Source organism: Tiliqua scincoides, chromosome 6 (genome assembly GCF_035046505.1).
Source record: "Tiliqua scincoides isolate rTilSci1 chromosome 6, rTilSci1.hap2, whole genome shotgun sequence".
NCBI classification, from domain to species: domain Eukaryota; kingdom Metazoa; phylum Chordata; class Lepidosauria; order Squamata; family Scincidae; genus Tiliqua; species Tiliqua scincoides.
This window is the reverse complement of record NC_089826.1, coordinates 45,171,192-45,198,410: the sequence shown is the minus strand read 5'-3', so window position 1 is coordinate 45,198,410 and position 27,219 is coordinate 45,171,192. Positions and strand designations below refer to the sequence as shown.

Sequence of the window (27,219 nt, the reverse complement as noted above, 5' to 3'; positions counted from 1 at the left end):
AAAGTGTCAGCAATTCCTAAAGGAGCTTATTTCCAGAACTTTAAACATATCAGGTTTCTGGAAAAGTCTAACACCACACTAAGTAGTAGGAAAGTTGATAAACATGTCATCAATCCCACACAGGACAGGGAATTTGCATTGATTCAGTGCTAAAATTTAAGATGTGTTAGGTCTGACAGCTAGTACAGGTAGGGTTTTGATAGCCATATTTCCTTATTACTAAAAGAAACTACTTATACAGTTACAAAGACTGAAGAATGTTACAAGTTTAATATCTACTATTACAATGTGATCTAGAAGACTCCCAGACTTCCTGCTGGGTAAAATAATGCTTACTAGTAACATTTTCCAAATTTGGAAGCTTTAAACAAGCACTCCCATTCACATGTTAAATAAACCCCTTTAAATCATGTCACTTTTTAAATCCTTCCCCTGCCTCACAAAAATTAGTCAATTACATAAATGCCTGATCTACAAGCCACATGTCTAGTATCCACTGTCTTTGCGAATTCAGGAAAAAAATAGGGTCTTATTTTAATCCTTACGTAGAGTTCAGTGCGGAACATATGAGGTGCATGTCCTATGTAAACAAGGTAGGTTTGGAAATAAAACATAAAACTGGAGACTCCTTCAGTATTAAAATTGAAATATTTTAAGAAGTAGACATCCTACTGCAAAGAGATCTACATTGGCTCTCAGGGACTTAGTAACTCCTTAAGCAGGATCCAGCTCCATTTGTTACTGTAAGTATCGATAGACTTTGAAGCAGTGATTGCCAGAGTCTGCAACTACAACGTGGCCATCTGAAGTTAGGGCCAAGCCTTGAGGACCATATAGTGGATCAGCAGATGTATTTATATAGGATAAGAAGGATCCACTTCCATCAAAAACCTGTGAAAAGGATAAAGAGAATACAGGTCAGTCAAATGAAAGAAAACATGAACTCTTTGGGACTTACTTAAAAATGCATTGGATCATACTGCTGGAAGTGCTTTTCAACAAGGAGAGATTTTCTGAAGTAACAAAGAAAGCAGAGGAAGATTCTCAACTAAAAACGATGCAAAGATTTTGCTGTGTTTGGCAAACAGACTGTCTATACGACACTTTTTTAAAGTTTTTTATTTTTAAAAATAATTTTATGCCATATCATCAACCCAGTTTGGATAATTGTTTTGCTTGGCTGTTAGCTGTTTCAGAAGAGTTCACAGACTACACAGTTACTCCATCAGTCACAGATATGCTCTCTCTAGAGGAACATTTTGAACACACAGGAACATTTTGAAGTCAGGAAGTCATGTCTTTTCCTTAAGAAAACTATCTAAGCAACATACATCATAAGATCTAGTGACCTGAAAGATTTGCCTTACCTGTATTCGACTGTTTCCCCAATCTGCTACAATAATATTTCCATTAGAATCTACAGCTACTCCTGTTGGTGCATTGAACTGCCCGTTTCCTTCTCCGTTGGATCCAAACTTCAACATGAATTCACCTTCCTGGTTAAATACCTGCATGAAATATTAAAAAAAAAATCAAGTCACATCATATAGTACCTACTGAATGAAAATTAAGATTCTAAGACAAGAATACATACTGTATAACTGTTATCTTCAGACTGCAGTCTTATGCACATTTACCTCAGAATAAGTCCCACTGAATTCAAGAGAACTTACTTCTGAGTAGGCATATTTAGGACTGTGCTGTCAGAGACATAAATCAATCCTTGGGACTAACAGACATTCAGTTTCATAGGCAAAACAGAGAAAAAGAAATTGTTAACAATGTAACCTCTTGAGAAAAGAGCTTGTGGCTTAATGGCAGAGTATAATGATGCATAAAAAATATGCTATCTCAGGGCCCAATCCTATTCAACTTTCCAGTACCAATGCAGCTCTGAGGTTCCCTTACCTTGAGAAGGCCTCTGTGATTGCCCCTCCCTCACAGGATACAGCACATGCCCCATTGGCACAGCTGCATCAGTGCTGGAAAGTTGAACAGGATTCGACCCTCAATCTATTCTTTGCATCAAAAATTTTATTTTGCTGGACTGATTGCATTGGGGACCAATATTAGTGGTTTTCAAACAACCACTGCTGCATTGGGGAAGCCTCTCTGAGGTTCCCTGATGCTATAAACTGTGCTTTCGGGAAACCAGAAGCAGTTTCCAATCCCATTGAGAGCTCCAGAGAGGCTTCCGCATAGTCCTACAGCCTTGAGCCTGGGCATTTGCCCCACAGAATATAACGGGAGATCCGCAACTGACCAATGTACCAGTGCATGTGAAGCCTCCTGGAGCCCCTAGTATGTGCACTTGGCCTTTCACCATTTACCTGGCAGCACATGATAGTAGCTCAGCTTTTGCACCACCACAAAAGGACTTTGCACTGCTGGAATGCTAGTTCTGGCACTGCAAGACCCCAATAAGATTGGGGTCTAAATCATAGGGTACAAGCTATTTTATAATTAAAATGAGATTTTGCTCTGCCCATTTCTGAATATTATCCTGTTCTCTAGCACAGCTTTCCCATCACATGCATGTTTCTGCACATGAAACTTTTCAGATGCCATTTCCGTAAATCCCCCCCCCCATCTATAGCAGCATGAATAGAAAACTCTCAGGAACCTTAAATGAGATTAGTTTGCTTTTCTAAGGACGCAATCCTAACTTGCAATGGAAGCAAACAGGCCAGTGGGCCTACACTGCATCCAGCGCAAGTTTGGGGCCAAAAGCAGCACAGCCCAAGGCAAGGAGAAGCCTTTCCCCTTACCCATGTCGCACTGCTGCGGCCCCAATGTATCTACCCAGATCTGTGCCACCTAATGAGGTGGCACAAATCCAAGCAGCCCGGGACTACCCTGGGCCTCCTGGGAAAGGGGTCAGAATCCGGCATAATTGCTGGATTCTGGCCTCACCTCCCACTCCCCACCCACCTGCCTCTGGGAATGCTTGCTGCCCACCTTTCCCCAGCCCCCAAACACCTCCCTCCCGCCTTCTCCCTGCACTCCCCAAGACTCCCCCGGACCCCAGTGTCAGCCAACGCAACTCACCCGTCCTCCAGGGCCCGTGTCAGCACAGGGAGGCCAGCACACATCCATGCACCAACCTATCTCCCCAGAAAATGGTGCAAAAGTGCCTTATAGCACTTTTGCCAAACTTTCCGGTCAGCACAAGGGACTTGTGCTGCCCAAGTAAAAGGCAGGTTTGTGCCCTAAAAGTCATAAAACTTTAGGCAAATGTGAAAGGTGTGTTTCATTACAACTTCATAGCACAGTTAAACATTTTCTATTAACATTATATAGGAATATTAAGAAAAACACATTGAATTTCTTTGCACACTTACATTAAGCCATATTTTGGATAAGATACATAAGGCAAAATGACATGTTTTAAAAAGGCACAAGCTTCCTTCCTCAAGAAGATAGCAGGCACTAAGGAGACCAATTCAGATCAGGACTGTTATGGGGCAAATTCCAAACCATGGTTCTGATCAAAATCAGCCTTCCTGCAGCTGTTATTTGGGGAAACAAGCAAATAAGCACACAACTGCCAAGCATGACATGTAGTTTGGTTGACAGTCACCTGTTCCATAAAAATGGCAAGTGGTATCATTTTTGTGAGACAAGGGCTGCAATCCTAACCACACTTTCCTGAGAGTAAGCCCCATTGCACAAAATAGGACTTACTTCTGAGTAGACCTGGTTAGGATTGTGCTCTAAGGGTATGATCTGAACCAACTTTCCAGCACTGACATAGCTGGGCCAATGTGCAGTGTACTGCATCCTGCAGTGGAGAGGTAGTCTGGGGCCTCCTCAAGCTAAGGACATGTTTGTTGCCTTACCTTGGGGGCTGTATTGCGGCTAAGTCAGTGCTGGAAAGTTAGTTAGGATTGCGCCCTACAGTTCAAGATGAAAGTCATTTATATCTATAATATCACAGGTCAATTAAAGTTTGATAACTGATGTATGAGCTAACATGTACCAGAAGAAAACAGCAATTAAAGAAGGACAAATAGTTTTCCTCTTATATGCAACTAGGAAATGAACAACATAGACTACAATCCGGACTACAGTTAGGCATGCTTTAAAACCCATGTACTAAATGCTGTAGTCAGAAGTTTAGCATCCTTCAGTTCTACTAGTAAAACAACAATACCTCCTTTTTGATTTACAGCCAGAAAAAGACAAAAAACAAAACAAAAAACAAACCCTAAATGCAGTTAGAAATGTGTATCATTTCTTGGACTCCAGCCATTAATCTAAACATCTCTGTAGTTATTAGGAAATCCTGCATTGCTCAACACTGCTACAGGGTGTACTGTATATTTAACAAAATAGTAGGCCCTCCCACTGTTAAACTATTCCAACAATGCATTTTATGGCCCCTTCATTGGTCTTGCTTTCTTCATTGTAATCTAAACCACTGGAGCAGTTATTTCCTGCCTAATTCCAGAAGGCTACAAAGGAAAGTACACAGCTCCAAACTGGTCATTAGCATCAAGTAACCTTGCACACTCACTGCTGCATGCAGATTTGTAAAATGTATAATTGTCACTCACTTGGTGACAATTATAGCAAACATCAGGGTGAAAGTACATGTGAATTTAATTGTGTCACTGGCCTGAGTGCACTTCTCCTTTAAATAGCACATATAAGCAGGGATCATTTGGATTAGGACTACAGTGGTACTGGTGGGAGGGGCTTTAACCCTACTCCTCTATGGGTCCAATCTGGACCGCAGCTTTATGAGTGCTATAATTCCCCTCCCCTTCCTTTGTTGCCTCCCTTGCAGTGGCGTACCAAGGTCATTGGACACCCAGGGCCCAGAAATTTTTTGCACACCCCCTTCAACAAAATTATTTTCCGTAATAATCATGAAATTAATAATAAGCATGGCCAGAGAAGAAGTGCAAACAGTGAACATTTTTAATTGAACTCTGTATATATAATACATACACACACACACACATATATATATATATATATATATATATATATATATATATATATATATATATATATATATAAACTTTGTAAGTCTGTATACTTCAATTTGCGTATGTATATGTAACTTTGCAACTTAATCTATATAAACATAATAAACATGCTTTTCTTGTGGGCAGCTGCAGCCAGTGCTAGCCAAATTGTGGTTACAGCCAGTGTTACCCTACCACAATCTTGGGGTGGCCTTTTGGACACCCCCCTGTAGTCCACCTAGGGCTGGGGCCCCCCAGCCACCCTCTTCGTATGCCACTGATTCCTTGTGCCTTAGATTGTGAACTCCTCAGGATATAGATCTCTTTTCTCTTTTATTGTAAAGCACCGTGCACATGGGTGGCACTGTGTAATGATAATACTTCACAGAAAAAAGCAAGCATACCAGATGCTTATACTACTTAAGTCTTGTATATCAGGTCATGTTCACATGAACATATTTAACATCTAGCAACTGCAGCTCCCTGTGTATAAAATGCCTGTCACAGCCCCCAATCCTATCCAGTTTTCCAGTGCTGGTGGAACTGCGCCAATGGGCCATGCACTGCATCCTGTGGTGGGGATTTTTATCCATTTTTAGGATAACATTGTGTTTCATGAACCATGCTAAGGAAAATATATACTTACATTTTGATTTGTCTAGTTTAAATAATCATATCAAATTATTTCACTACCCCTAAATTAAACAATCCTATACACACTTTCCTAGGAGTAAGTCCCATTGAACACAGTGGGACTTGCTTCTGACTAGATATGTATAGAATTTATCCCAAGGAGTTAATTCACATGCTTATCAGAACATGCATATTTAATTAAATTTTGGAATAACTTCTATGCATTGTAATACAACTGCCTCAAGGACATATAGCCTCATACCTTGACAGAGTGGTTGTGAAAATCTGTAATAATAATTTCATTATTGTGGTTCACAGCTGCAAAATGAGGGCCTGTAACAAACAGGAGGAAATCAGTAAGGATCAGTCCAGGAAGGGAAAAAGGCGAGTTCAATCATGACATCACTCTACCCAAACACAGAACAGATGTGTTATTTGTTCCATGTTTGAAACAATCTCAAACCAATAAAACATTTCATTCCATTTTCAAAGTAAAAATATTTTCGTTCCTGCCAGATGTGCTTCACTTACCTTGATAAGAGTGTGGGGTTTTTTTGTTTATAAGTCTGATGAGATCTTTACAAAATATGGGCCTAGATCCAAAGAAGTGCATGGAGGCTGTGGACTTCAACAGCAGCTCTCAAGGTGCATGGGCAAACTGTCTTTGAACTCAAGGGGAATTTCAAAATTACTTTGTGATATGGCATAGTGCAGCAGTTTCCAAACGTTGGCCCACCACAACCCACTTCATCTCCTGTGCTGGGTCGCAACCCAATGCTTGCTGTCACATGGCAAAGTATTACTGGGAGCTACTAGGAATTCCTAGGCTGTGCTGGGCTCAAGACCCACTCCAGTGGCCCCCATGAGCCCCAGAATGCCTTGCAGAAGCAAACTGAAAGGCATTCTGGGGTCTGCTGAGGTTAATGAAGTGGGTCATAGGCCCAGCGTTACCTGGAAGTCGCCTTCTCTGGCTCCCAGTAATGCTCTGCAGTATTATTAATTAACTTTATTAACAGTATTTATATACCACTTTTCAACTAAGAGTTCACAAAGCGGTTTACAGAGAAAAATCAAATAACTAAATGGCTCCCTGTCCCAAAAGGGCTCACAATCTAAAAAGATGCAAAATGAATACCAGCAGACAGCCACTAGAACAGACGGTGCTGGGGTGAGGTGGGCCAGTTACTCTCCCCCTGCTAAAAAAAAGGAGCACCCACTTGAAAAGTGCCTCTTATCCAATTAGCAGGGGTTAATAGTACAACAGCAGGCACTGGGTTGCGACCCACCACAAGTCGGATCGTGACCCACCATTTGGGAAATGCTGGCATAATGAAAAACAAGAAGTAGGGGAATTGTGTAGACACAATCATGGTTTCCCTGCTGCAAATCTTTCTCCTTTCTCCACATGATCTTCCAACTTTGCAATGGAGAAACAGTGTCAGAAGTTTATGAGATGCATATTGATCATGAAGGCTTTTTACTCCAATACACAATTATGAAAAAGTTGCTACCTGGCCAGATTTAAACCATTTTGACAGGCTTTCTCCATGAATATGTTCATTTTTACCATAACTCCAGTGTGAAACAACAGACTATATAAAAAGCATTTAACATGTGCAAATGAGCTGCCAGTTCTTTTATGCTTACATGGGATTTTGCAGACTGTAAGAATCAAAGGATTTATTCTTATACTATATGCTCAACAAGGTTTTAAGAAATTAAGCAGTAGGCCAATCACAGGAGTATGTCATTTTCTAGAATGCTTTTGTAGGAGTTTTTATTTTGTTTATAAGTTGTAGACATGCTTTTTAAAAACCATAAAATTGCAAGGCAAATGGGTGCAATTTACAGGGGACCCCTTTAGGGGACCCCTTGGCAAACTGCTCTTGATGGGCTCCCTCCTATATGGATTGAATGCCCACCCCCCCCCCAAAGATTCAGAGTGGACTTTGCCTCAGTGCATGGGGGGGAGAGAGAGAGAGAGAGAGAGAGAGGTGATCACAGAGTGATTCAGCAGTTAGTGTCAGGGTGCAATCACTGCCTGAGGTCTATGCTTATGGAAGTGGTCTTTAAGATCAGCTGCAAGTCCTTCAGAGGAGGCTGGGCAGCTGCCCAACAATACCAGCCCCTGTCAAGTTGCATGGTAGTTTGGCAGCCAAGACAATCTCACAAAACAGATTCACTCAGCTGTTACACCATACCCTTGCTTGGCCTGAAGTGCTGGTTGCGTGAAAACGAACAAGAAAAAAGAAAGCCTGACTCACACTGCTGGTCAAATAAAAGGCATTAGCCAGTCAATTCTGGATCTTCCTTAAAATGACTGCCAAACAGATGTCCTCATTTTGCTGAACACAGAAAGATACTTGGGTGTTTTTACTACAATGCTTACAATCCTATACTATACTACGTATTTATACTATAAAGTAAGTCCCACTGTATTCAGTGATGCTTACTTTCAGGAAAGAGTGTTTAAGACTGCAGCCTTGATATTCTACACTGGATCTTACTACTTACAGATTTATTTAGGCAAAGGACATTTGAAAAGTAATTTTTAAAAAAGTTTATCCATGCTAAAGTGCATGTATAATCAGGTATGCAAACTGAGGCTCAAATCACACATTCCATGGAATTTCATACATTTTCCACTACAGTTTTATAAAAGTCAAAATCAGCCTAGAAAGGTAGTAAGTGGGGGCAGAAGAAGGGTGGATGGATAGAGGTTGTTTAAAAACAACAGTGGGCAAAAGGTTAAGTTCAAACTTGCTTTCCCTTCCAACGACTCTGTATCTTTTCCCCCACAGACTCTTTAACTCTCCACTCTCACTCTCTGTGCGAGTGGGCCAATTTTGACCTTTATAAAAGTACGCATGCATCTGTTTGGTAGTAATTTTAGGCTAATTTTGCCTTAAATGTACATGGAAGGGAAAAAAAGAAAGGTACTTTGTGTAAGATGTGAAACTGACAGAATAGTTTCTCTCCTAAACTCATTGTATTCCACTAGTAACTGTTTGTGCAACTTCTGCCTGATTTTGCAAGGCAATTCAATTACACTATTTGTTTTTATTTTTCTTATGTGTAAACAGAAACCCAACCTCTGTTAAAAAAAAAATAGCAAGCACTGATTAGCATCTGCAGTTTGGAAGAATAAAATGAAGTTTGTGGTATTGTGCACAGTTATGAAAATCGAGTATGACCTATCTTCCTTGGATCACTGACCCTTTCCAGGCACATGGCAGTTTCTAATCAAGAGGCCTACACAATTTCTGGCCCAGAATTTATGTTCACTGCTTAAACATTAACTGCAAGATGAATAACAGCATTGTGTTAAATAGGAAATGGAAAAGACAGCAGAAAGCATTGGAATGCGATTTCATATCAACTGCTACTTTGAAATATCATGAAATGTGATATTCATTCAGTGTACAACCATGGAAAAAATATGCAAGACACAGTTCAGTCATCTATTTCTTATTACCATGTGAAGTACCTTTTAATATCATATGTCACCCCCAAAATATTTAAGGATTTTCTTTGTGCTGTCATAGAAACACAAAAAGGATGGCAATCAACCTTGACAACCTGATAAAACTTTGCTGTCTCTCATTGCCTCTGTTGCTTGTGTCTGTCCATTGTTTGCCTTCGGCTGATTTTCCGCATTTGGCTGGGAAGATGAATCACACAGCATGCCTTGTTGGTCACTTAGCAATGAGTGTGCGTTGCGTTTGCAGTGAACCTTTTGGCGGTTTGTTTGTTTTTTGGTTCGGGGAATTTTTGTCTATGGAACAAAAAAATAATTCAAGTTTTCTTCTGACAAATATAAATTCAGACATTTCTTGATATAAATTGTTAGCATGCACAACAAGCACTGAAAAAAATTTTCATGGTAAATATGCCTAATTACCATTAAAAGTTCATATAAGTAGATACTTCTAAGATGTAGTGGAAATGGGCAAGAGCTCCCAGACACTGGACAGCAAAGGTGCTTCATTCAGAAGACTCCTGGAAGAGTTTTCTTTGACCAGGCCTGGCTTTAGGCCAGGGCCTCACGATGCATGCACTCCTGACTTGCATCGCTGTAAAGGCCCAAGGCCTGGCAGACCTGCACTGTGGCTGCCACCATTGCTGCCACGACCAAGGAAGGGGGCCTCTGAGGGGTTTGGCCATGACCAAGAAGCCACAGAGATATTCTGGGAGATGCTGAAAAGGCGTGACAGGGGAATGTTCTTTCCTTGGTAGCACTTTTAAAATTCCCCCTCCCCGGATGCAGCTGGGAAATTTCAAAGGAGCTGGCTTGGAAAGGAAGAGGGTATGCTGTGCTTGTCATGCATAAAAGCAACTGCATGATAGATCTCTCTCTCTCTCTCTCTCTCTCTCTCTCTCTCTCTCTCTCTCTGTGGTTTACTGGGCAATGTTGGGAGAAGCAGAAGCAGCAGCAGCAAAGTGTCTTTCTGTTCCCTGAATTGGTACCACTAAATCAGATCCAGCGACCAATGCAGTATCAGGGGCTGGAGAAATTAACATGGAGTCTTATTATTTAATATTTACTTATAGTTATTTAATATTAGGATTAAATAACTACAAATGAATTAAACACTAAATCCAAATTCTCTCTTTTAGGGATCTCTTTGTGCTTTCAAACTGTGGGTTGGAGACCAAATTCAAGTGGGTCCCTTCAGTTCAGGTGATTCTTATTTATATTGTATTAGAATGTATTAGAACATGATTGTACTGCATTTGGTGATATGTTTGAAATCTGTCACATCTTAACAGGCTACTATGTATATGCTTTTAACAAATGATAGTCAACTGGACTTACTCTGGGTAGGTAACTGTGGGTAGGATTACAGCCTAGGGGCACAATCCTAACCCCTTATTGTCAGTGCTTTCCAGCACTGGCATAGCTGTGCCAATGGGACGTGTGCTGCATCCTGCAGTTGGGTGTCACTCATGGAGGCCTCCTCAAAGTAAGGGAATGTTTGTTCCCTTACCTCAGAGCTGCATTTCCCTTATGTCAGTGCTGAAAAGTATTGACATAAGGGGTTAGGATTAGCGCCTACGATTGTTAAAATTTTTCCTGCTTAATATGTCACTTCTGGTCATGACATCACTTCCGGTGGGTCCTGATAGATTCTCATTCTAAAAGTGGGTCCTGGTGCTAAAAGTTTGAGAAGCACTGCTTTAGGGCATTTCCTATTCCTATGTAAAGAAGGTTCTACATGAACTCAGAAAACAGATGTTTCTTATTTCGCATTTGTACTTGAAACATACCTTAATTTTCCATCAGAGGAGAATATGCTAACCACTATTATGTAGTCAATGATGATATCACCACAAGGATGTCACAGCCACTCCCTCCGTTGGCCGCTGTAACTGGCCAGGAGATCTTCCACGGATAGACGACGACTCTTGAATTGGCCATCAGTGGAAAATATCTATGATAAAATGTATTTTTAAAAAAGAGTAACTTTCATATAAAAATCAAGACTCTCTCATGAAAGAGACGTGGAGCAGCATTGACAAGGATACAAAGCATATGCTGAACTCTGCATGCACCCACGTTGCCCCTTCTCATCCCTAACACGGGGGAAACCATTATTTCTGCACAGAGCAGGAATTCATAGAAGAAGAAGGCATTCACAAGTATTGGGTCAATGAGACCTTGGTTGGGCTGAAGAAGCTGATATGCGTGGGCAGAAGAACAGGCTGATTTGTATGTGCTGCATGGCATTAGCAGGAACACCTAGCAGCATACACTCCTGGATACACCTCTGGGATATACAGGGTTGAAACACATCCTTGCCATTTGTGTGCATCACATTTTCACAGAAATACACACAAGACATTTTGTATTTGGCTGGAAAAAAGTACGACAGTTGGGAGCCCCTTGTGCCTCATGGAGCGATGTTCCAAAGGACCTCAACCTTTCGGGAGGCACAGGTAAGCCATCATCAGAGTGGGGTAACTAAAAAAATTCCCATATACACATAGGACATCAGGCACACCGCCTCACATCCCATCCAACATGTGAAAGTATCTCTCAATCCCAATGAGTTTGGTGGAACAAAATGACCTGGGTAAGACTACAACAGTTAAATCTGTGGAAGGAAGGGAAAACTAAGTATTGGTTCCACACTAGCAGACTCTGGGAGAAAAGGTGGACCAAGGACTATGGAGAATTAGGCATGGTATCATTTAAGAGGCTAAAAGATATTTTTGAATGAATGAGAAGCTGACTAAGCTCCTCAGTGCTGGTGCATTACCCAGCAATTAAGGTACAATAGAGGAACCAGGGGCAATCAACCTCAGACTCCCAATCAGATGAATGGGGACAGGATAGAGCCAATCACAACCCAACTTGCAGCCTACTGTGAGCAGGACTGAGTTATAGAAGATCTTGAGACCAATTGCCACCTTCCCCTTTCAACCCAACCCCAAGACCCTGAACTGTTTACTTGGGAGTGAATCCAACTGGAGTGAGTACAGTGTCTTTTCAGTGAGGAAAGACACTGTAATGGAGACTGGAGGCAGATTCCCTGTTGTGGAGGAAGCCCCTAGGAGCCTGATCAGCAACACAAATCAATCTCTGTCCTGAAATGGAGTGCTGATTGCTGCCTCTTCATTCCACCTGCTCCATGGTGAATGCATTCCCCCCCCCCCAGGCCTCCAGGTAGAGGAAAGGAAGAAATGGTGGCAGCAAAACACATTGCAGGCAGTTTTGAGAGTGGTCCCATCAACTGTTAAGTAAAGCACTGCAGATCTGTGTGTGATCCTTTGGAATGCACAGAAACTTCAAACTCTTTCAAGTCAAATGGAAGGATGACTGTGCATCCCAAGATACAAAATAGTCTACCAGTATTGCAATTCAAAATGTGCCTGTAGCTTCCTTTTGGAATCTAAACCTGTATGTGTTTGGCTAGTGCATAAGTGGTAGACTCTCAGGAAACCCAATGCATACAAGGAGTGGTGTGATGCAAACGTAAATAAATATATATATTTGCTGGATAATCATATTTAAGACAGAAAGAGTCATTCATTTCACAGCATTATCTTCTATGGATCCTAAAACAAGAATTGTGTTTCAAGAATAATCCTGGTGTTTCACAGAGCAGGTTTACGTGTTTGATCAGTAGTGCATCATAAGAACAGCCCCACTGGATCAGGCCAAAGACCCATTGAGTCCAACTTCCTGTATCTCACAGTGGCCCACTAAATGCCTCAGGGAGCACACAAGAGACCTGCAACCTGGTGCCCTCCCTTGCATCTGGCATTCTGGTGCCTTTCGTATTTCCATAAGGAGTTATCAATTCAAAAGGAAAAAGTCATCGTACCTGTACACACTGGTTATTGCTGTCTGCTATTAATATTTTTCCATTTGTAGATGCAGCTACTCCCTGAAGATTTGTAAACTCTCCTTTGTTTCTCCCTTTGGTACCTAAAGGGGATTTGAACAAAAGCTACAATTAAGCAATACCGATAGAAACAAATGAAGGAGTGGTTGCAACAAAACCTCCACTCCAACCTGTTAGTCCTGAGGAGAAGGACCCTCTTTGTACCCCAACTGTTGCTGCGGAAGGTAGGTCTGGGGCAAAGGGAAGGGAGCAAGGGGTTCACATTACAATCGATTTTGCATTCCCCTCCTACTTTGCTAATGGGTGTAGCAATTGAGCTAGTCTTCAAATTTGACAAACAAAATGATTTAGTAACAATCTACACTATATTTCATTCTGACATCTCAGTCTTCAAGAGAGATGTCACACTATATTTACCATTTTTTTTTCTCCATAGAAAATGAAAGTGGCGGGTTAGGATGGGGTTTGTACTTAAAGTAGAGAATATTGCCTTGAATGTACACACCAGGTTTCATTCCAATAACACTGTTATTCAGAATATTTATATATCTCTTTTCAAGAAAAATTATCAAAGCAGTTTGCATAGCGGAAGGAATGAGAAGATAGTTCTCCATCCCTAAAGAACTCACAGCCCAATCCTATGCATGACTACTCAGAAGTAAGTTCCATTAGAGTCAATGGGGCTTACTCCCAGGAAAGTGTGGATAGGATTGGGCTGTCTAAAAATAATCAGAAGACAGACATCAATAAACAACCACTGGAATCACTGTGCTAAGAATAGGGATAATTACTCTCCCACTGCGAAGCACAGGAGAACTACCACTTAAAAGGTGCCTCTTTGCCCACACAGATAGCCCATGGCATTACATGGCAGGTACGGGATCAATCTTACTTTTGAACTCGAAAAACAATTTAATCGTTCACTGATTAAATGGAATGCCAAATGAAAAAAGTTTGAGTTCTCCTTTCATTGTGCCAACTATAAGAAGAAATTTGGTTTTGTTTTTTAACACAATTATTTCCCCCTCCCTTCCAGACAGCCATTCATCCTTTGTTGCTTCCTGTAGCACTCTCTTTGCAATACCCCAAAAATCCTCACTAGTTAACAAGTGCCTTTTTGATACAAATCATTCTAATCTGATATCAACCACCACCAGCACATTTCAATAAATGCACTGAAAAACATAACAGTTGTTTTGGGAAACTAATTAACTATATCTCTTTCAAGAGTAATGATGCATTATTAACTATTGATTAATGTGGTCTTCCTCATTTATTGTGTTAGTCCCTTCAGCAACTGATATGTTTACAACTGTCACAAGAAGTGATGAGAAGGGTTAAGAAGAATCTTTTTACCTTTAAGGGAACTTGGTTTGTTATAGGAATAAGGGGCAGCTGGGTTACATTGCTTTAGCCTTAGTAGACTATAAGAATGGTCTGTTGAAAGTCAGCTTGGTGTCCTTCTTGGCTCGCTGAAGTTAATTATCTGACCTTTGGAAAGGAGTTTGGACTAAGAGGAATTCAAGTCAGGATTAGGTTTTCAGTTTTGGGTGAAATCTTTCCCTGTGAAAACTCACCTTGTCTGAGCAAAGCCTTTTGTTGTATGAACTTTGGTTATTAAATAAAACTTGCTTTGTAAATAAAACTTTCTGGTCCAGTCTCTGAATTGGAAAGAGTGTTCTGGGGGCACCCTGGTTGCTGGTCCATTGGCTGGTCTGTTGGTATATTTTGATAAGACATTGTCATATCAATTTGCATGACAACAGATTCCTTACCTACTCTGAAGATCAGATCATCTTCAATGGGGTTCTCTTTCCTTTTACCAGTACTGTACATACTAGCTGGCCTTTTCACAGCCTTCTGCTTCACATGGCCACTGCCAGGAGACTTAACACGCCTCTTGACTCCTTCAGTTGTAGGGGATACATCTGCAGACCTGATCACCTTCAGTTTGAATGGGCTGCCCCTAATATGCTGATCATAGAGTCTCAATGAGAGAGTGAAGTCCCCCTCTTTCTGGACAGTATATAAAAATTCATAAGTGCCGTTTTTATTGTCAAGTATTTCTCCATCTGCCACACTCCCATCAGGTGTGCTCAGCTCAGCAGTGAGGTAAGCATTCCCAGTTTTACAGAGTTCTCCATCCTTGTCCTTGGTTGTGATGGTGACAGACATAGGCTGTCCAATCACAGTCTGTCTCAGCCCTTCGCCTGTGGCCACTGTTTCTGAGGCAACAGCATTTGTGGTTAAAATAGTGCCAAGATTATGAATGGACTTCTTCAGCCCTTCTGTTTCCACTATGAAGTCTAGTTGATCATTTTCACGGGGTTGTAATGGGAAATCTCGGACAGCCAGCTCGTTCAGCTTATCACTCATCTGCTTCTTCACAAGTAAGACTTCAGTTTCGGTTCCATGGTTGAGCGCTTGAGCTGTAAAGTTGCTGCAGCTCTTGATATTTTCCTGTCCTTCCAGTAGGGTATCAAGCTGAGTCTGCAGGACCTGGGTAGAAAGTAAAAAATACCCTGGCTGTGTCATCAAAGATCAAGCTACAAAGCAAGCGAGAGACCTATTTCTGTCATCAGCAATGTCTAGGGATGGCTTTGAATTGTTGCTGATCCTGGTGGGCTCAGTTTTAACAATACTAGTAAGGTAGGGGTGTGTGTGTGTGTGTGTGTGTGTGTGTGTGTGTGTGTGTGTGTGTGTGTGTGTGTGTGTGTGTGTGTGTGTGTGTGTAAAAAAGAGCAACCATTTCAGAAGTCTTGTCATTAACTACTGAATTTAAGACCCACTATAAACAAACTGAGCTACTCATTGCGGACCTGACTTCACTTTATGATATTGAGTGCTAGAGACAGCATCAAAGATGGCACTTAGCCCACTTTAGCCTCCCTGAAGAAGGTTAGTAGAAATATTCAACATGATGCTTTACTATGCTAATAATAAAACTTCTTTGAATTTTAATGTGCCTTAAGAATACAAAGAACAGTATTTCCACAGCTGGATTATCATCATCACCTTCACCTAATAAAGCAAGAGTACTGCAAACAGTCACATCTATGTTTTTATTGTCTGCTTCTTCAGAGCACTATGCCTAAGAAAACCAGACCATAAAAATTCACCATGAATTGTGACAATCATTTACATTCTCTATTACATTAATATAGAAATATAAACTCCTAGGAATGCAACAGAAAATGGTTGATTTTAAATATTCTTTCCAATTATTGTATTGGAAATACAATAATTTCCAATACAATTATTGTATTGGAATATTATGGTCACACTTCTGAAGCTGTTCAGAAGCACAAGTGGCTCTCTTCCACATCATGAATCCAGAAAGAGTACAATCAAAGAGTTCTGAGCTGTTCTTATGTTGCACATAGAAATTTCGCAGCTTCTCAGCTAAAGAAGATGAGATTTCAGACATCATGTCATTTGTGACATTACCAATAGTACTGAATTGCCATGAAAAAGGGCCTTACTTTATGCTTAAGGCCATAATTCACTTCCAGTTCCATAAGCAGCACGCTTTTACGGACATTTAGAGTCTTCTGGAGGTCATCAAAAGTGGAATGAATTTCATCAACAATGCTGGTCTTTTGGTTTGTGAGCTGATGTATAATTTCAGATATGAAATGAAGTGCAGTATCTATCTCTGGAAGTCTGTTGGAAAAAACATGACAGTGAGTGATTGTTCAAAAGGCTCTTACTTGGTTCTTCCTTCTGAGGGGTTTGCAAATGAGTCCCAGTTTATTTGGGGGGGGGGAATTCCTGTTTCTCCAAGCTTTTTTTTTCTTTTTTGCCTCAGGCATACAGGAAGCAAATGTTGGCCATTTGTCTCCACTTGGCCATTTTGGGGTTACAACCCACCCTTTAATGTAGGGTCCCATCATGATTCCCCCTCCCCAGTTTTCAAGGATTGGCAGTCTTGTGACATCACCAGGAACTGTTTCAGACATCTCAGATTTCTGGACTCATCCGAACAGACAACTCTACTCATGCAATGCAATTATTTTTAAAGGTTATTTTTGGATGTTAGCAGACACACTGTGATGAGGTGCACAATAGGAGAACTTCCCAAACCCAGATAATATAGAGAAGTATAAGGAGACAGAAGCTTGACACACTGGAATTTCCTATCTCCCAACTAATGTTCAATGATGTCCCAAGCACCTTGGTCAAGTGGGTCAAAAAGAAAGACTTTTTAAAATTACAAACTACTTTCAGTTTTGTTTTCAGTTTGTTATGAACCCAAGAGTGTGTGTTAAAGAAGAAATTTCACACCTTTTGTTGACAGCATCTAGCTGTGCTTGAAGCGAAGCCTTGTGTTGTTCTACGACATCCTTGAGAGGTACTGTGGGATGTTCTGCATGCTCTCCCTCTGTACATTCCTGGCACATGGCTGTCTCACAAGACTGGCAGTAAAATTCCATCAACTGGTTACAGAGACAGAGAGATTATACTTATAATACCAGTATCTTGTTAAAATGTACTGTCTCCTGTAAATTAGACTAAATTCCTTTTAATACAGACCTTAAACATCATACAAACATTGCCACAATTCAAGGGACAGAAGGAAGTGGTGGAGTCTAATGATTTTTTGTGTGTACTACAATGTATTTCAATGTCTGGCTCTGTTAAAACTATCAATATTTACTGACATTTTCCAACTGTAACCAAAATAATTTTCTGTATGCTCTTAGCGAACAAATGTAGTCATTTTGCAGCTCAATCATATTGAGTTCTCCCAATGGCAGAATGACCAGTGTAAACTGCCTTGTGGCAATTGCGAAAAGCATTCTAGCAGCATGCTTGAGGATTGGGCCCAGGAGTGAGAGGGATCAGTGGCAGCAGCACACACTGTATCCTAACCCCCACTTCCAGGCTTCAGAGCCCTGCGTGGGTTGCTCAGATTTGCACCAGCTTAATAGCTGGAGCAGCCTCATAGCACAGGCTGGGGTGTTACATGGGGTAAAAGTATCCCCGATGTGACCTTCAGCAGTCTACTAATTTGTTTAGGATACAGCACAGGCCACTGCAGTCTGACTGTGCCCAGCACAGATTAGGATTGTGCTGTTAGTCAAATTGTTCACAACTGACTTTGCTTACAGACCTTTGCTTCTACATGCCAATTGCTTGATTCTGTTCCACTTTTTATAAAAAGCTTACTATAATTCAAGGCAATTATGGCAACATTGTTCACATTTCACTGCCACATTGTGAATGTAACATCATGCTCACCAACGTACTTGCAGCAATGCCAACCCACCAGCTCAAGTGGAACAATGAAATAATTTAGACCATATGCTCCATTTATTCCCCAGGTCCCTTGTTAGCACATGTACTTATGCAGATTTTTCATTTCCTAATGCCAAAGAGGTAACTGGAGAGATGCTATTGGCTGATGCATTAATCCAGAAACTTGCAGGGTGTGACCTGGAGTCAGAGAGGAATACTCCCATATGTCAGACTACTAAATGACCAAGGATGTGGAACACTGTTTTAACTCTGCACCAGATGGTTCAGTTTGCTTGCTTGCTTTGGAAGTATTTGTTTGGCAAGTACGAGGAAGTTCACCTGCTTTCTACTCGTAACACATTTTGTTCTGGATAGTATGGACAGATAGTATAAGCGGACTCCTTCTGCTGGAGTGGTAGTGGAGAAGACAGATTTTTAGCCTTCCAATCCAATGTGTTTTTGAAGTACAAAGCAAAAGACTGTTCAGCTCTTCCAAATTCTGTCTAGTTGCTTTCCTTTACAGTAAGATAAATGCAGAAAATGCATGTTACTTGTTATGGGTTTTAGTGTATGATTTGTGTTTTAATTGTGATTTTGTGCTCTTGTATTTTTGCATTAGTTTTTTGTTAGCTGCCTTGAGTCCTTTCAGGGAGAAAGGCAGAGTGAAAATACCATAAGTAAATACTACATTATGAAATATTAACACCAGAGCTTAAGCACAGAGAAGGCACATCATATACCATCCAGATTAATGGTGTGTCATTTCAATGCAGACAGCTGCCTGCAAAATGGAAATGCGACTGTGTTCCCAATGGTTAATCTGATAATAAACGCAAGCTTAACTGAATACACTCACTTTATTATGGCATCCATATTTAAACATGAAACAGAAATTCAATAATACCTATCAAACTAATGAAAGAACTGTTTCCACATATAAACAATCTATAAAGTACCAGTTTGCAAGGCAAATAGTACCCAGTTTAATCGTAGATGTCCACTTGATCCAACAGAAATTGTCATTTTTTTGTACAAAAGGAACATCCATTGATATGCACAATGGAAACGCATTTCACTTACATTTCCTTCATGATTGGGGCAGGAGAGAGGCTTCCCTGCAGCAACAGCCGTTACAGTCTCCAAGATGGAGGACTCTTCAATGCTATTGTCTGGAGTTCGCTGCAGGACGTCCATCAGGTTGGTGATGAAGAAGTTGTTCTGAAGTGCAGAAACCCCTTTTTCTGGCAGGATGGATGTCTGGCGGCACACTGGGCAAGATAGGGTTAAGCTATGGGCTGGAATGTAATTCTGTAGACACCTAATAAGGAGGACAAAAAAGGGAGGTTGTTATCAAAACAGTAGGAAAACATCTTCTACACAGTAGAAACAACAGTAGGAAAGCATCTTCTACACAGCATGATTTATTAATCGGAGAAAGGAGTAATTATAAGCAGCATTTGAAGTTTTCACATTTTGCAATATATCAGAGAGGAGAACAGTGTACCCTTAAACAGAAGTATTAGGAAATCATATAACTGAAACATCCTAAGGCAATCTGCCTAAATAACCACACAGAAAGAAAGCTGGAGACCATCCAAACAAGACAATCACAGATCTGAAGATCTGCCTAATGTTATCTCTGGTCAAAACAATGGAGTATGCATGCATTTGCATGTACAGTATTACTAAAACCTGGGAAAAGAAAGAACAGGGCTGGCCCACCTGTGAGGCCACTTTAGACTATTGTTGTAGGCAGCAGATTAGTGGGGACATTTTTCTATGCCTACCCTGCTTCTCCTCCTTACACTCCCTATATTTGAAAATAACATAAGAACAGCCCCAGTGGATCTGGCCATAGGCCCATCTAGTCCAGCTTCCTGTATCTCACAGAGGCCCATCAAATGCCCCAGGGAGCACACCAGATAACAAGGGACCTGCATCCTGGTGCCCTCCCTTACATCTGACAGAAGCTGCAAAAGGAATTAGGAGAGCAGAAGAGGAAGTGTGAAGGACGTTAGAGGGCTGGACTAAACTATTTTTGATCTGTTCTCTTCTTTTCAAGTCCAGGTAGTGGAAGGAGGAAGACAAGCAGCAGAAGAGGAGGTTGATGCCTTTTCCACTGCCTCAGGAAGTCTTGAGCTGGCTTTGAGAGAACGGTATGCTAATGTGCATACCATAGGCACACCATAGGTAGAGATGTCTTCATTATACTCCCTCCCCCCTTTAAAACTTCCTTTTAAAAAAGCATATACGCAGGCTAAGCTTCAGCTCAGATGTTATAATAACTCCATCACTTTTTAATTGTATACAGGACTCTCTTCTGCTGTTTAAACACACTGTTGGACCAAATGTTGTTGTTGTTGTTAATGTTAATAATAATAATAATAATAATAATAATAATAATAATAATAATAATAATAATAATAAATGCAAAAGGGGAGGTTGAAGTGTCACTGAACTTCATTTACCCCTGCACTGCGAGCTGAGATGCCCTCTTTTCTGCAACCATTGAAGTCACAGGAGACCTATCCTACTTTGCATCTAGCCGAGGCTGACCCAAGATCTCCTGACAAATAAGGCAGTATGCCAAATGCTGCCCCCTCTAACCCAATGATGTGCCAGCCTTTGCTCCTCCCATTCTCCAATGCTCTTGCTCAGCATTCTCTCCTCCCTTCCACATTTTCTCTTTGACCCCTCTTCCTTTTCCAGTCCAGGGAGTGGTTGGAAAAGGAGGTGCAGTGGAGGCAAGTAAGAGCCAGGTGTCCTCCTCCACAGAGCCAGGTGTCCTCCTCCACCAATCCGAGGCTGTGGTGATTATTTTAGTTGGCCTCCTGGATGGACTGGCCCCGCATCTGGTCATCTTAATGCCTTTTTTGTTCTGACATTTGAAGGGAAATGCTGTGAAGGATTCCTGCCACCACTAGAACTGTTCCATGTCAAGTTGTTTTCAGGGCTCCACTTTGAGGGGAAGGGTAACAATTCTGGAGAGCCTAGACATCAACAACCTTGTGCAAATGGTGCCTATTGATAACATTACATCCAAGCAGCATAAACTAGTCAAGATCCAAAGACATTCTTCTGAGCAGCTAAGGCCCTTATGCCTGAGCAGCCAGGGCTGCCTCTTTCTACTTACTGGTGCTATATCTTGTGTAGCATTGACTGACCGGATGGGAGGTCCTATGACCTACAGGAGTGGTCTTGAAGGGGAAAAATGAAGGGTCAGTACATGTGACAGGATGTGGCTGCCTGGTGAATTCTATGCCTTTTGAGCCTATATGTTTAGCAACTGTACCAACATTATTATATCATTTAATGGCATGTAGTGTGGTGCTTTGGTGAGACCTTATGATCCTACCTTGCTGACGCAGCAATAGTTGGTGCCTCTAGGTTATTTTGAAGTTTTGACACTGGACTCTGACATTTTGAAGACATACGAACATATAATGCTGCCTTATCCTGAATCAGGCCAGTGGTCTACGTAGCTCAGCATCATCAGTGCTAAGTGGCCATGGCTCTCCAGGGTTTGAAACAGGGGTTTTGCCAACCCTACCTGGCGATGCCATCAGGGATTGAACCAAAAATCTTCCGCAAGCAAAGCATGTGCTCTACTGCAGAACTGTGACCACATCCCAAATTGCTACTGACAACATACTCAGCATATTATATTATACTTGACATTTTTGGACCAGCTCTACTCCAGTACCTTGGAGACTAAAAAAATAATTATTCAGAAATGTGCTGCTTTCTAGCCAATCATGGCTGCTAAAATGGTTGTCAATAAATGTACGACTGTTCTTGCCATTACCTCAGTCTCTGGTGGCTATGGGAAAATGCCCAGCCTGTGCTGACTTCCCACTGCTTCAGCCTGTGGCGAGGTAATTGTGCGCATCTGTCACCACAGGCTGTATTCAGCCCAGATTTGGCTTCTGGCCCACCCATTACAAATGCTATTTGCACTGGCATGCCAAAAACGGAATCCAGACTAAATTCAGCCCACAGCAAAGGAATACTGAACTGAACTGACATGCCCCAAAATGAGACCCTTCTGAATTTTATAGAAAGATAAAGCAGATCCATTAGCACAACTATGTTCAAAACAAAAACACCTTTTTACAAAATGAAATTAAATCTGGGACGGTAATTTCCACTTTCTGACAGGCTTGCAGCATTTTTTAATGCTCATGTGCTCATATTTAATGGCATGGAAATACAATGCTTAAGGAAATGCCACCTGTGACATTTCTACCTATCTTCTAGTTGTCCATGACAACACAGGAGCTCTGCTAAAAAAAAAAGGTGTCAACAATACTTGTTGACATACTCAACATAAATATGCTTAGGCAGCATCCCCTAGTCCAGTGGTTTTCAAACTGTGGGTCATAAGAACATACGAACAGCCCTGCTGGATCAGGCCATAGGTCCATCTACTCCAGCTTCCTGTATCTCATAGCGGCCTACCAAATGGGGCCATGGCCAAGTGGCGTTTCAACGTCATTTGGCAGTCAGGGCCCCTAAATTTTTGGCACCCCCTTGACCAAATTATTTCCAGTAGTTGTTATGACATGAAATGACATTCATAATAATGACAATAAACATTAATGAACATTAAGAAATGCAGGCAGTGAACATTTTCTTATTGAACTTTGTAACTTTATATCTGTATATTTATTTATCACTTTGTAACTTTGTATATATAATCATACCAATACACAATTGAAAGATAAGTTTAAAAAGAAAGGGAAGTTTATTATTTTCCCACATGCTGTTTTATTCTGAAAATCTCTATGCTGAAGCAGGAAGAGAAAGTAGCAATTTCCCTTTGGAAGCAAATAAAAACTGCATACAGGCAAATAATGTTTCAATGTTTCCTGTGCACCCCTGTTCTGAACAGGACTTTTTAGATATATTTAATAAAAAGGATGATAGGAATCATGTCTCCATTGCATGCAACTTGTATGCAACTTGGCCCCCATGTACATAAAATATTGTAAATTCTCCCCTTGCATATTTATTTTTCTCATTTTTAAACTGCCCTTTCTCTAAAGAGCTCAAGGCAGTTTTCACAGCTGCTACCCTCCTTTTATCCTCACAACAACCCTGTGAGGTAGGTGAGGCTGAGAGAAAGTGACTGTCTCAAGGTCACCCAGGAAGCTTCATGGCTGAGAGTAGATTTGAACCTGGATCTTCCAGGTCTTAAGTCTACCTCCCAAACCACTACACCACCCTGGCTCTCTTAGGTAAATCCTTGCCTCCATGCCTCCCTTCTTTGTCTGTTATTTTCCTTGTATCAGATTGTACGCTCTTTGCAGCAGAGGCCTGTCTCCTCTCTTACTGTAAAGTGCTTTGCATATTGACTGTTGAAAAACAAAATGATCATTTTGTTCAAAGTGATCATTTCCTGCTGACCTGTTAAACTGATTTTGGGCAGTGTGGCAGAAGTGGTGGTGGTGTGTGTATAAAAAACCACCACCACCACCTCTGCCACACTGCCTAAATTCAGTTTAACAGGCCAGCAGGAAGTGATCACTTGTCAACATTACTTCACATGTGTGCTGAGCATAGGCAAGGTCTATCCTTTAAGAAGTCGGACACATACAATCGCTGTTTACCAAAAGAGCATAGTGGAGTACTGGATCACTTCAGCAGTCTCTTCCTAAACAATTGGAATCCTCTTTCTTCTGAATAAGTCAAAGAGAATGGTATCCTCTCATTCATTAAACTTAGTTTTATGTTCCAAGAGAACTTTTTGACTGGATTGCAGGTTCATTGTTAATTAAATGTAATTGTAGATGTCTGGAAACTGATCAGTGTGGTAGTCCAGAGAGAACAAACAATTGTAAACACTTTGCATTGGGGGGGCATGGAGGACACCGAGATATCTCTTACCTCTCACAGAAAGTGTGCAGACAAGGGAGTACTTTGGGGTTCTTGTAGCGGTCCAGGCATATGCTGCAGATCAGAAACTGTTTGTCAATCTGACGCACTACAGGACTTGGGATGTTGGAGCCTTCACTGGCCATCCTAGACCACTGACATGTGGGTCCCGTTCTTTTTCACCCTGCACTCTGCTGAAATGTTAAATGCAAGCACCAAGGCATTAGAAGTAAACATTCACTTCCTGCTAACAGGCATTTTGTGCTTTATCCACATATAAGAATGGCGAGAATAAGAAGCGAGTAGAAAACCACTTAGGCAAAAATAGGCAGCATCCATCTGTAGTGCCTCAAATTCCTGTTTAAAAACACCTGGGCAGATGTTGAGAACACTTATATGGCACTAGTTTATTTTATATTTATATCCCACTCTCAATTCAGTTTTCAGATCCATGAACTGATGAGGCTGGCGTTTCCTCTTAGTTTCAATCACTTCATTCATACCCATCATGACACATCATGGTATGATGGCTTAAGATGTGACTGTAACGGCCTTTGGCTTTCTTCAACTGAAGAGCTACAAAGGATTCCTGCTGAGCTGGTATTTTGCTTGCATGATGATGGTTTTCCAGGCTCCCACTCAAATGCTCTACTCCATGCGCTGAAAGCAGCCTATAGCATTTTTAAAAATTTATATACAACTCAAGATCTAATAAGAATGGGGGCCAAATCCTCAAATTTGTGGCTAAAAATACATCTGAGCATATACAGAGAATTTTTGTCACTACTGAGATACTGTAGCCTATTTCAATGCATTTGAATTAAGGACAAGGACTTTCAGGATGAAAATGTATGGCTTCCATGCAGAGAGACACCTTTCCCCATAGAAATTTTGTGCTGACTTCATCACTATTACTTTCTTTAAATTATAAATATGTATCAGTTGAATCACAATACAAAAGAAAGCTTACATAGCATATGAAAATTATAGTTGGTACTGACAGCAGAGAAGTTCTTGAAGAGGTCGTCTATTGTAGTTTGGTTTGATTTTAAAGTTTCTAGTCCTCATGGTTGTGCAGAAGTGTTCAGGAAAGTACAAGCAGTGCTTGAAGAGATCTCTCAAGTCAGAAGAGTTTATGATTTGTTTTCCAGGGGTCAGGGCATGGGGCTTTTTTACATTGTACAACCTTTTATCCCACATACAGGAGGTAGAATTATGCAAGTCCAGGAGTTATATAAGAGAGACTTTGTCACACACATGGAGTGCAGAGATCTTACTTCTATCCACAGTCACCCATTTTGCTACTTCTGTGTGTGACCTTTGCTCCTCCAGTTCCACCACTTTCAGTTGTCTGTACCTTTCCTGCTCCCTTAAAAAAATTCTATCTTTTATTGTTTGCCCTTCCTTAACACCTGGAACTACTTCCCAGATTACCATGGCTCTTATTTCCTTCAGATTCTTCTCCCAAACTCACATTTTCAGTGAAATCCACCCCTGAGGCCACTTGCCCTACTATATGTAATGGGCAGCCCAATCCTAAGGGGACTGCCTGTGCAATGATACAGCAGTGCTGAAATGGCCCGGGTGGGCACAGAGGCAGATGGAGGTCATTTGTTCCCTTACCGTGTCAATTCACAGCATCTGCTATGGGCCTACTCAGATCTCCGCCAGTTCAATCGCTTATGCAGAACTGAGTAGACCAACACAGGGCTTTCAGGCCTGGCAAGGGGGATAGGATTCAGCAGCATTCTCTGCCATCATCCCCACTGTCCTCCTGGGCCTGAATCGCCGTCCTCCCCATGCTCCCCTGCCCAGTTTTGCCTGACCCCTACTTCTCCCACCCTGTCCCACCTCCCTGCTGCTGGGCACTGCACTTACCTCATCCGGCATTCAGTCCCTTTCTCACCAGCGCAAGAGGCCAGCACTTGACCGTGCGCTGGTGCCAACTACTGCTGGGCCATCATGAAGTGCTTTACAGCACTTTCAAGATGGCTGTCTCCTGGGCAGCACATGCAAGACTGCCGCTGCAGGAGCTCAGGATTGGGCCATAAACCAAAATACACGCAACCAAAAAAAGATGCATATTCTTCTTCATCATGCCCAGTGTTCTCTTTCGCTTCCCCTGCACTAAATTTCAGTATTTTAAGGGCTCAATCCTATCATGGAGTTGCGGCCTGGGAGGGTCGCAAACATGCCATAAGGCACATTTGCGCCTCCTCAGGAGGAAACCAGGTCGGCGCTCTCAGAAGCTGATGGAAGCCTCTGCGCCAGCTTCCTCCCATTGCCTTTCGTTGGCTCAGATGAGCCAATGCAAGGATGAAAGGTAGGCATGGGGGAGGAGGGGAGGAGGAGGGAGAGAGGCATTCCAGGGTAGGGGGAGGGCAGGCAGTGGGTGGCTAGGCAGGGAGAGGGAGGCAGGGTTGGGATCCGGCAGTTATGCCGGATTCTAACTCCTGTTCCCGGGAGAACAGAGCCACTTCAAGTCGCTCCACTCTCCTCGGACTTGTGCCACCTCCAGAGGTGGTGCACGTCTGAGGAGACCCATTGGGGCCAGCAGCCATTACCCAGGGGTAAGGGGAAAGTTTCTCCCTGCCTCTGGCTAAGCTGCTTCTGGCCCCTATCCTGCACTGGATACAGCGCAAGCCTCCTGGCTTGCCTGTTCCGGCGCAGGATAGGATTGGAGTTCCTTAGTGCAGAACCCTGTCCACTTGTATTCTTAAAGCATTGTACACCCTGAAGATACTAGACACAGCAGTGTTTCTCAAACTGAGGGTCAAGATCTACTAGGTGGGTCGCAAGCTTATTTCAGGGTGATCCCCATTCCTTTCAATGTGTATTTTATTTTTAATTTATTGGATTTGATACTACCATGGTATGTGACTGCATTTGGGGAAATGTGACAGATCTATATTATTCACAGGCTACTCTATATATGCTTTTAACAATGATAGTCAATGGGTCTTACTCCCAGGTAAGTGTGGCTAGGACTGCAGCGTTTGGGATGTTTGAGAAATTTTTTTTAAACAGATTGGTAACTGCTTGGGAGGGTTAGGAGGGATCTTCTTTATTTTAAATAAATGTTTAAACATATACTTATTGCTAACTTTTAATTTACTTAATTTGATAGTTGTATGGGGGTGTTAAAAATTTTC

The 27,219-nt window shown here is 41.6% G+C and overlaps 1 protein-coding gene across 1 annotated transcript in view; it reads right to left on the bottom strand.

Moving 5' to 3' along the window:
- Positions 1 to 206: 206 nt before the first annotated feature.
- TRIM2 (tripartite motif containing 2) overlaps positions 207 to 27,219 on the bottom strand; it is a 45,045-nt gene continuing 18,032 nt past the window's right edge. The window contains exons 2-12 of the mRNA XM_066632888.1: positions 24,080 to 24,261; positions 19,274 to 19,511; positions 17,240 to 17,391; positions 16,438 to 16,618; positions 14,731 to 15,454; positions 12,935 to 13,038; positions 10,982 to 11,038; positions 9,186 to 9,381; positions 5,869 to 5,939; positions 1,368 to 1,508; positions 207 to 891 (exon numbers count right to left, since the gene is read on the bottom strand). Of these exons, the coding sequence (XP_066488985.1) occupies positions 739 to 891; positions 1,368 to 1,508; positions 5,869 to 5,939; positions 9,186 to 9,381; positions 10,982 to 11,038; positions 12,935 to 13,038; positions 14,731 to 15,454; positions 16,438 to 16,618; positions 17,240 to 17,391; positions 19,274 to 19,511; positions 24,080 to 24,213 (2,151 nt within the window). The 5' untranslated portion in view covers positions 24,214 to 24,261 and the 3' untranslated portion in view covers positions 207 to 738. The remainder of the gene's footprint in view (positions 892 to 1,367; positions 1,509 to 5,868; positions 5,940 to 9,185; positions 9,382 to 10,981; positions 11,039 to 12,934; positions 13,039 to 14,730; positions 15,455 to 16,437; positions 16,619 to 17,239; positions 17,392 to 19,273; positions 19,512 to 24,079; positions 24,262 to 27,219) is intronic.